This window comes from Notolepis coatsorum (genome assembly GCF_963971535.1).
Source record: "Notolepis coatsorum genome assembly, chromosome: 2".
In the NCBI taxonomy this organism is placed as follows: Eukaryota; Metazoa; Chordata; class Actinopteri; order Aulopiformes; family Paralepididae; genus Notolepis; species Notolepis coatsorum.
Genome location: NC_140166.1, coordinates 222,037,946 through 222,048,683, shown reverse-complemented (window position 1 = coordinate 222,048,683; position 10,738 = coordinate 222,037,946). Strand labels below are relative to the sequence as shown.

The 10,738-nt window shown below is 46.8% G+C and overlaps 1 protein-coding gene across 4 annotated transcripts in view; it reads right to left on the bottom strand.

Annotated features, from left to right (window-relative positions):
* The window catches only part of hectd1 (HECT domain containing 1), a 106,772-nt gene that overhangs the window by 22,352 nt on the left and 73,682 nt on the right, over positions 1-10,738 (bottom strand). For 3 of the 4 annotated variants that reach the window (XM_084309011.1, XM_084309010.1, XM_084309012.1), the window contains exons 27-32: positions 6,240-7,169; positions 4,536-4,757; positions 3,738-3,868; positions 2,906-3,062; positions 978-1,200; positions 44-98 (exon numbers count right to left, since the gene is read on the bottom strand). In XM_084309011.1, coding sequence (XP_084165137.1) covers positions 44-98; positions 978-1,200; positions 2,906-3,062; positions 3,738-3,868; positions 4,536-4,757; positions 6,240-7,169 — 1,718 coding nt within the window. The remainder of the gene's footprint in view (positions 1-43; positions 99-977; positions 1,201-2,905; positions 3,063-3,737; positions 3,869-4,535; positions 4,758-6,239; positions 7,170-10,738) is intronic. The other variant, XM_084309013.1, reaches the window with a different exon arrangement.

Genomic DNA, 10,738 nt, shown 5'->3' with positions numbered 1-10,738 from the left:
AAAGGGAGAGAGATAGACAGAGAGAGAAAGATGAATTAATTACCATTTTCCCGCTTTCCTTCTCCTTGTCGGAGTCCTTCAGTTCTCTGTACATTATCCTATAAGAACACAACAGAAAAACACCAGTCCAACCATGAGGGGAAAAATACGAAGATAATTTTGCATGGAATAAAAATATTGCTTTTCATTTAGTCTAACAATTTATTATAACAAAAATGTCTTGCAGGTCCAAAATTAATGTTACAGGCACGTATCGCCTCCCTACTTCCCATCACCCCACATGGAATGCACCCGATTGGATAAATGACATGCTGGTGCTCTAGTGCGACATCTAGTGGCTGAATGTCATCTATAGCAGCTTTAACACTTTCGCGGCCAACCACATATATACGTTATTGGGCGCCAATGGTTAACAGCCAAAAAAACGTAGATACCCTATTTAATTGTAATTTAATACCCTATTCAATGTCAGGGAGCTGTATTTTGCCTGTAAGGCATACTGGGACTCCGAAGGTGCAGTACCGGCCAGATCCTGCTAGTAGCAGAGAATGCAGTAACCCCTGTTCCAGACCGGGTGCCACACTGAAAACGCTCTGGGCGCTCTTTTCTACTAACCTGAAGCTAGGGCTTCACCCAATCGCATTGAATAGTTTTCGGGACCCCCGAACCATTATGCTGTGGTGGGTTATGTCGTCGACCAAATGGACATACGATCTACCAGATTGCGATCAAATAATTGGAATATTCTTTTTGGAATCCCACCGGCCACAGGTAAGAACAATTTGATGTAAATTTCAGCTTGATCGTGCAAGGTTTTCATAGCCATCCCCCTGATCAGCATATGTTGTGGTAATAACGATAATAACCTTTCACTATCACACTACAGACGGTTAACCCTTTCACTACCACACTACAGAAGGTTAACCCTTTACTACCACACTACAGACGGTTAAGCTAACACAGCAGCTTGGTCTCACGTGTAGGTGGGCTCCCAGATGCGCCGCAGCTTGTCCGACTTGACTTGTCCGTTGCAGGAGAGCTGCAGGAGCCTCTGGACGTAGTAGAAGATGGTGGACCTGTAGCTGGACAGAGGGAGCTCCACCTCCCTGGTGCTGCCCAGACCGGCCACCTTCAGGACCAACGCCAGGTGGGGAGAGGGAGCGCACTCCACCTCCTCCTGGACCTCCGACCGGGGAGTGCCTGGGGGGGAGGGTGGAGAGAGAGAGAGAGCGAGAGCGAGAGCGAGAGAGAGAGAGAGAGGAGAGGGTGGAGAGAGAGGAGAGAGAGAGTGGAGGGTGGAGAGAGAGGAGAGGAGAGAGGGAGGGGAGGGTGGAGAGAGGAGGGTGGAGAGAGAAAGGAGGGTGGACAGAGAGTAGAGAGTGTATAGTTAAGCATTACATCACGTGCAGGAGTGTGTTATACTCATTAGATCACGCCTAGGCATGATCTAATGAGTATAACACACGACTTCAAGTGATGTAATGCTTTTATACAATGGCCCAATTCACCCAACCTTATTGCTATACAATAAACAGTAATTGAAGCATAATGGAGATTTATTCACAAAACCATCCACAGAAAGTAGATCCAATAGTAGATCCAATGGTCTGACAAAAATAATAAAGAAAATCGAAGGCCATTTAAAAAAATATATATTTAAGTCTGTGATTATTCTTTTGTTTCACAATGGGTCATGACAAACCAATTACATAATCCAACATATGTGTAACGAACTTAAATATTCCAGTTGACTATCTTTTGTGGAGGATTCGTTCAAAAGATATTCATACTTCCATTTGTCCATCTATGGCGGACTCTAGAGCTGCCGCGATTACCGCATTACCACGGTATCGCTGTTACATCACGCCCACCGCAGAGTTTAGCTGAATACCGCATCACTGCTGTTTTTTATAATAATACTCTCAACCAAAGCAACGGAACAATTTTGATTGACAGTCGATTCTGCCAATTACGTCACACCGCTTGCACCCGCCTCTGCTGTTACCACCAATCGGCAAGCGCGTATTCGTTTTTTACATCCTGAATGTCAGCCATTGATCAGAGCTCACAACACGGCTAATAACGTTATCTCCCCGCCGGAGTGGATTACCATCGCTCCTGAGGAGTACTAAACGAGGCATAATGATTTTACTGCAACGAATGCTATAATAAAAGCCCTTCGTTCTATACACTTGTCTGATTGAAAACTTTATTAACAGACCACAGAATGGGCACGACTCAGCACGCTCTGAACAAAGAAAGGAACAGAGATATGAATTGAGTAATGCTTGCCTTGCTATGGTCCGGTAAATATGCTGATGTTATTGAACTTGTAACTATATAACATTAATGCAACAAAACGAATGCCTTTGTTAATCATAAGTAGTAACTTTATAATAGTAACTTTATAATAATAAGAAGAAGAAAGGGTCGGGGGGGGGTAACCGCCGGGCGCTACCACCCCTGCCCGCGACACAGAGTGAACGGCGCACGACCAGAGGGGAGACTTCGAATCAGTGTTTCACTTTCAATAACGAATGCGTGCTTGCCGAATCCCAAACAATATTCATGCTGCAAAGTCATCCTCTAAAGATAGACATTTAGACTAGAGGCAGGCTATATGCTATAAAGAGTAGACTACTAAAAAAAATGCATTAACTTTTTTTTCTTCTTTTTTTGTGTGCAATAACCGCGGCGGTAGGAAATATTTTGCAAATTTGTGCGGTAAGGAAAACATCAATACCGCGGCAGCTCTAGCGGACTCATTAAAAAAAAAGAAAAAAAAGTTATTCGGTTGCAGTGTGTAGGTAGTGTGTGTGTACCTGGGGGGGGGGGTATGTAGTGAGTATGTAGTGAGTGTACCTGGGGGGGGGGGGGGGGCAGTGTGTAGGTAGTGTGTGTATACCTGGGGGGGGGATCTCCAGGTCGGTGGTCTGCTGGACGTTGGTTCTGCCGGGCCGCGGGTCGAACGCCGGCACCAGGGCGGAGAACTGTCTCTTCAGGACGAAGTCGTCGTCCCACGTCCTCCTCCTCCCTCCTTTGGTCTCGTACTCCTCCTCCTCCTGGTCACAACAACACAGCAGGAGGGGTCACTCTCAGCACACACAACAACAAGGAGGGGACATCTAGCAATACTTAAAAAGGTATCCAATGGAGTTGTTGACCACTAGTTAGTGATGCACGATATATCGGCCGCCGATATAATATCGGCCGATATGGTACATTTTTTATATATAATATATCATTTTTTTTTTTTTTTAACTTTGGCCATTTCCCTGGCTCTTTTATACGTTTATCGCATTTATACTTGGTCAAGTTCGACCGACAGAAGCAGGCTGAAAGGGTCCAGATGGGGGGGGAAGACACTCTGGGAAAGGCACGGCTGCAGTCCGGGATTCGAACTCGCTCAGCCCCAGATCCGTGACGAGCACGGTTGTCCACGGCGCTGAAATAGCACTCGCGGTACGTGGTGAGCTACTGGAGCTCCCCCCATATAATATATCATTTATAATAATATTATAAATTATAATAATATTATAATAATATAATTTAAAGGTTAACCCTTTACTATCACACAACCGACGGCGATGCTCCATCATTAGCATCATTAGCTCCGCAGATCATCGCCGTCGGTTGTGTGATAGTAAAGGGCTAACCTTCTGTATCGTCACAGTGAAAGGGTTGACCGACTGTCGTGTGGCAGTGACAGGGTCTAATAACGAGTAGTGTTTGCGCACCAGAACCTCCTCGTACTCCTGGTCCTCCTGGTTGTCGTCCTCGTTCTCGTCGTCGTCGTCGTCGGGCTCCGGCAGCTCCTCGTCGTCCAGGTCGGCCAGCAGGGTGTTGGCGCGACAGCTGTCCAGGAAGTCTACAGGAAGTGGAGAGGCGGTACCAGGAAGTGGAAGAAACATCAGAAACCTTGGGATGTGCATCACAGGAAATCATAAGAGGGACTGATCTGGAGTGGGAGACCAAGACGATGTATGGTGTGATATGGCGTGTGTGTGTGTGTGTGTGTGTGTGTGTGTGTGTGTGTGTGGTAAGGCTGTCCCCAAAGCCTGTTTTTGGGATTCGAACTTCGTCAGGGTTTTCTTCGAACAGACGTTCGAACCTTCGTTTAAAAAAATAATAATTAAATCCATTTTATAATAATAATAATAAAATTTGATTAACTGATTAAATTAGTATTTTTTGTATTTTTTATTAAATCAACTTTCCAGACCCAGCCCAGGGAGAAGCCCCAGCCAACTAAATCAACTTTCTAATGAATATAACTAATAATAGATCAGTTTCTTTTAATACTATAATATTAGTGTAGCCTAATCTTTATCTGCAACTGTGAAGAAAAACCCCATTGGTTTAAATAGAATAGAATTTCTTTATTTTTTAAAAATTAAAAAAATATATTTTTTTATTAAAAAAAAAATTCAAATGTTGTTTTACAATTCGAATGCCAACGTAACGAACGAAGGTCTGAACGTTTGGGCTCAGCCCTAGTGTGTGCGTGTGTGTGTGCGTGAGGTACAGTCACTAACCATAGAGGGAGAACTCGGCCTCCTGACCCGTGTCACTCTCGCTGGACGTGGAGGTCAGGCTGGTGGTCAGTGTGTTGCTCAGCAGCTGGCCCACCGACAGACCCGTGGTTGCCGTGGCTACGTTGTTGCTGCTGGTCACTATGGAGGTGGACATGGTAACGGTGGAGGTGGTGCCGGTGGAGGTGAGGTTCGGGAAGCTCTGAGCGCCCATGAGAGGAGAAGCTGCAATCAAACAAAAAACAAAAAGCCTGTTAGCTTCTCACAACCAAGAAAGCAGGTTGGTAGAGTTAATCTACAGTATCACAAGTTAAAAAGGTGCTATAGATAACATTCAGCCACTAGATGTCGCACTAGAGCACCAGTGGTGTTAGTATAATAGTGATCAGTAGTGTGTTAGTATAATAGTGATCAGTAGTGTGTTAGTATAATAGTGATCAGTAGTATAATAGTGATCAGTAGTGTGTTAGTATCATGTTGTTGTCAGTAAAATAGTGATCAGTAGTATAGTGATCAGTAGTGTGTTAGTATCATGTTGTTGTTAGTATAATAGTGATCAGTAGTGTGTTAGTATAATAGTGATCAGTAGTGTGTTAGTATCATGTTGTTCAGTATAATAGTGATCAGTAGTGTGTTAGTATCATGTTGTTGTTAGTATAATAGTGATCAGTAGTGTGTCAGTATAATAGTGATCAGTAGTGTGTTAGTATCATGTTGTCAGTATAATAGTGATCAGTAGTGTGTTAGTATCATGTTGTTGTTAGTATAATAGTGATCAGTAGTGTGTTAGTATAATAGTGATCAGTAGTGTGTTAGTATCATGTTGTTGTTAGTATAATAGTGATCAGTAGTGTGTCAGTATAATAGTGATCAGTAGTGTGTTAGTATCATGTTGTTGTTAGTATAATAGTGATCAGTAGTGTGTCAGTATAATAGTGATCAGTAGTGTGTTAGTATAATAGTGATCAGTAGTGTGTTAGTATCATGTTGTTGTTAGTATAATAGTGATCAGTAGTGTGTTAGTATCATGTTGTTGTTAGTATAATAGTGATCAGTAGTGTGTTAGTATAATAGTGATCAGTAGTGTGTTAGTATAATAGTGATCAGTAGTGTGTTAGTATAATAGTGATCAGTAGTATAATAGTGATCAGTAGTGTGTTAGTATCATGTTGTTGTTAGTATAATAGTGATCAGTAGTGAGTTAGTATCATGTTGTTGTTAGTATAATAGTGATCAGTAGTGAGTTAGTATCATGTTGTTGTCAGTATAACAGTGAACAGTAGGGGGCAGTGTGTAGTATGTGTGTTACTCACTAGCCGTGCTCAGCACACTCCTGCCCAGCGTGTTGGTGTCAGTATAACAGTGAACAGTAGGGGGCAGTACTCACTAGCGGTGCTCAGCACACTCCTGCCCAGTGTGTTGGTGTTGGTGTCAGTATAACAGTGAACAGTAGGGGGCAGTACTCACTAGCCGTGCTCAGCACACTCCTGCCCAGTGTGTTGGTGTTGGTGTCAGTATAACAGTGAACAGTAGGGGGCAGTACTCACTAGCCGTGCTCAGCACACTCCTGCCCAGCGTGTTGGTGTTGGTGTCAGTATAACAGTGAACAGTAGGGGGCAGTACTCACTAGCCGTGCTCAGCACACTCCTGCCCAGCGTGTTGGTGTTGGTGTCAGTATAACAGTGAACAGTAGGGGGCAGTACTCACTAGCCGTGCTCAGCACACTCCTGCCCAGCGTGTTGGTGTTGTTGTCGCTGCTGCTGCGGCTCAGGTTCATGTTGTTGGTGGCGTTGGTGCGCGACATGTTGGGCGCGCGGCGCACGAAGGACTCCATGAGGCTGGCCTCGCGCGACGACAGGTTGGGCACGCTGGCGCTGGAGCTCATGGGCGCGCCCGCCGCCAACAGCGAGCTGACGGACAGGCGCGCGCTGGCGGCCGAACAGAGGGGCCTCTGGGAAGGCGCGCCGTCCTTGCCGGAGGACTCGGACACGGAGCTGACGTCCGGGGAGCTCACGCTGACCAGGCCCATGGAGATGGCCGTCGCCGGGTCGGTGGCCGCGGACGGGTCCTGGCCTCTCGACTCGTCGCCCACCGTCAGGGTGCCGGAGCTGGAGGCGGAGCCGCCGTCCGCCGCCGAGGACAACACCACGATGGGCTCCTGCTGCTGTCCGTCAGAGCCCGCTCCTCCTCCTCCGGTCCCTCCGAGCACCCCCACCCCCTGGTCCAGCAGCAGGCCCTCCGCCCGCCTCTCCCTCTCCAGCCTCAGGCCCGACGAGCTCAGGCTGATGTCAGAGGAGGAGGCCACGCTGCACACGGAGCTGCTGCTGCCCTTCCTGCTGGACGAGCCGGCCCAGGCCAGCGACGTGGAGCCCCCTTTGTCGGGACAGTTATTTTTCACCAGGCTGCTCCACAGCTGCTGGTGTTGGGTGGCGGAGGCGGCGGTGGCGGTGGTGGTGCCGGCCACGGGGATCCCAGAGGAAGCCGGGCCTGAAACAGTGGATGAGACAGGTTTGGGTGACGGCGCGGTGGCAGTGGACTCAGGGTCGTACCCTGGGGCAAGCTTGAGGTCAAACTTCCCTTCCGCACCCATACGGTAAGAGTTAGAGCCACCGGAGTCCCAGGTGACGTCGATCCACCCTGGATGGAAAAGAGAGGGGAAGGGATACGGACGGTTGTGTGTGAGAGACCCGGCAGAGAGAGAGGTAGAAAGACAAGAGAGAGAAAAGAGAGAGAGAGAGCAGAGAGACAGAAGCAGCTTAGAGAGAGTCATAAAGAGTTACATTGCTCCACACTGGGCCAGAGTGAAATGTGCGTGAAATGTCCCTTTAAAAGCCAACATTGCCGGCATTGTTCTAATTTAGTATCTTATATAAAAAGGGACACCGCGCTGTTTACTGTGTGTCACCGATGTGACCTGAAAACCAGCTCGTTAGCATTTTCAGTGCTCCTCATTAACAGCAATGGATACCTCTAGCTGCAAGCTAACTTGCCAACAATAGCCATTGGTAAACAATGCAGTGATTCTCAACCCGTTTGTTATTGGCTTCATAAACCAGAGGGATGCCTGTTCCTGACCCCTAAAAACAGAGGGATGCCTGTTCATGACCCATAAAAACAGAGGGATGCCTGTTCATGACCCCTAAAAACAGAGGGATGCCTGTTCATGACCCCTAAAAACAGAGGGATGCCCGTTCATGACCCCTAAAAACAGAGGGATGCCCGTTCATGACCCCTAAAAACAGAGGGATGCCCGTTCATGACCCCTAAAAACAGAGGGATGCCAGTTCATGACCCCTAAAAACAGAGGGATGCCCGTTCATGACCCCTAAAAACAGAGGGATGCCAGTTCATGACCCCTAAAAACAGAGGGATGCCTGTTCATGACCCCTAAAAACAGAGGGATGCCAGTTCATGACCCCTAAAAACAGAGGGATGCCTGTTCCTGACCCCTAAAAACAGAGGGATGCCTGTTCCTGACCCCTAAAAACAGAGGGATGCCTGTTCCTGACCCCTAAAAACAGAGGGATGCCTGTTCCTGACCCCTAAAAACAGAGGGATGCCTGTTCCTGACCCCTAAAAACAGAGGGATGCCTGTTCATCACCCCTAAAAACAGAGGGATGCCTGTTCATGACCCCTAAAACCAGAGGGATGCCTGTTCATGACCCCTAAAAACAGAGGGATGCCTGTTCATGACCCCTAAAAACAGAGGGATGCCCGTTCATGACCCCTAAAAACAGAGGGATGCCCGTTCATGACCCCTAAAAACAGAGGGATGCCAGTTCATGACCCCTAAAAACAGAGGGATGCCCGTTCATGACCCCTAAAAACAGAGGGATGCCAGTTCATGACCCCTAAAAACAGAGGGATGCCAGTTCATGACCCCTAAAAACAGAGGGATGCCAGTTCATGACCCCTAAAAACAGAGGGATGCCTGTTAATGACCCCTAAAAACAGAGGGATGCCTGTTCCTGACCCCTAAAAACAGAGCGATGCCTGTTCCTGACCCCTAAAAACAGAGGGATGCCTGTTCCTGACCCCTAAAAACAGAGGGATGCCTGTTCCTGACCCCTAAAAACAGAGGGATGCCTGTTCATGACCCCTAAAAACAGAGGGATGCCTGTTCCTGACCCCTAAAAACAGAGGGATGCCTGTTCATGACCCCTAAAAACAGAGGGATGTCTGTTCCTGACCCCTAAAAACAGAGGGATGCCTGTTCATGACCCCTAAAAAACAGAGGGATGCCTGTTCCTGACCCCTAAAAACAGAGGGATGCCTGTTCATGACCCCTAAAAACAGAGGGATGCCTGTTCCTGACCCCTAAAAACAGAGGGATGCCTGTTCCTGACCGCTAAAAACAGAGGGATGCCTGTTCCTGACCCCTAAAAACAGAGGGATGCCTGTTCATGACCCCTAAAAACAGAGGGATGCCTGTTCCTGACCCCTAAAAACAGAGGGATGCCTGTTCCTGACCCCTAAAAACAGAGGGATGCCTGTTCCTGACCCCTAAAAACAGAGGGATGCCTGTTCATCACCCCTAAAAACAGAGGGATGCCTGTTCATGACCCCTAAAACCAGAGGGATGCCTGTTCCTGACCCCTAAAAACAGAGGGATGCCTGTTCATCACCCCTAAAAACAGAGGGATGCCTGTTCATCACCCCTAAAAACAGAGGGATGCCAGTTCATGACCCCTAAAAACAGAGGGATGCCTGTTCATGACCCCTAAAAACAGAGGGATGCCTGTTCATGACCCCTAAAACCAGAGGGATGCCTGTTCATGACCCCTAAAAACAGAGGGATGCCCGTTCATGACCCCTAAAAACAGAGGGATGCCCGTTCATGACCCCTAAAAACAGAGGGATGCCCGTTCATGACCCCTAAAAACAGAGGGATGCCAGTTCATGACCCCTAAAAACAGAGGGATGCCCGTTCATGACCCCTAAAAACAGAGGGATGCCAGTTCATGACCCCTAAAAACAGAGGGATGCCAGTTCATGACCCCTAAAAACAGAGGGATGCCTGTTCATGACCCCTAAAAACAGAGGGATGCCAGTTCATGACCCCTAAAAACAGAGGGATGCCAGTTCATGACCCCTAAAAACAGAGGGATGCCTGTTCATGACCCCTAAAAACAGAGGGATGCCTGTTCCTGACCCCTAAAAACAGAGGGATGCCTGTTCCTGACCCCTAAAAACAGAGGGATGCCTGTTCATGACCCCTAAAAACAGAGGGATGCCTGTTCCTGACCCCTAAAAACAGAGGGATGCCTGTTCATGACCCCTAAAAACAGAGGGATGTCTGTTCCTGACCCCTAAAAACAGAGGGATGCCTGTTCATGACCCCTAAAAAACAGAGGGATGCCTGTTCCTGACCCCTAAAAACAGAGGGATGCCTGTTCATGACCCCTAAAAACAGAGGGATGCCTGTTCCTGACCCCTAAAAACAGAGGGATGCCTGTTCCTGACCGCTAAAAACAGAGGGATGCCTGTTCCTGACCCCTAAAAACAGAGGGATGCCTGTTCATGACCCCTAAAAACAGAGGGATGCCTGTTCCTGACCCCTAAAAACAGAGGGATGCCTGTTCATGACCCCTAAAAACAGAGGGATGTCTGTTCCTGACCCCTAAAAACAGAGGGATGCCTGTTCATGACCCCTAAAAAACAGAGGGATGCCTGTTCCTGACCCCTAAAAACAGAGGGATGTCTGTTCATGACCCTCGAACATAGTCACACATGACAGAATGATTCACCTTTTACACAAGATAATTATTTTTATTTCCCCTTTTCAGGTTATTTAACTTGACTTCAAATATTTCTTATTTTATCATTAAAAATTTTTATTTAAAAAAGCATCTATACCAAAGATGATAAATGTATCGTATTTGCGACCAGGTTGAGAACCACAGAGATAATATTACCAAATGGTTAAATTAAACTCTAACTAATTTAATTCAAAGTACAAGTGATACTCTGAATAATCCGTTAATGAATAGTCCGTTTCAACCCATGTGTTTCATATTGTAAACATATCCGTCTCATTCTGGCCCAGGTGAAGCAACGAGAAATAAATAAAACATGATACAGAAAATGACAATTAAAGCAACAGTAGAATATTTTGGCAAATGCAAAGCTTAAACGCCAACTGAAGGAAAAAAGTAAATCAATCTGTGGAATAACAGCATTATTGGTCAATACAAATAAAGACACT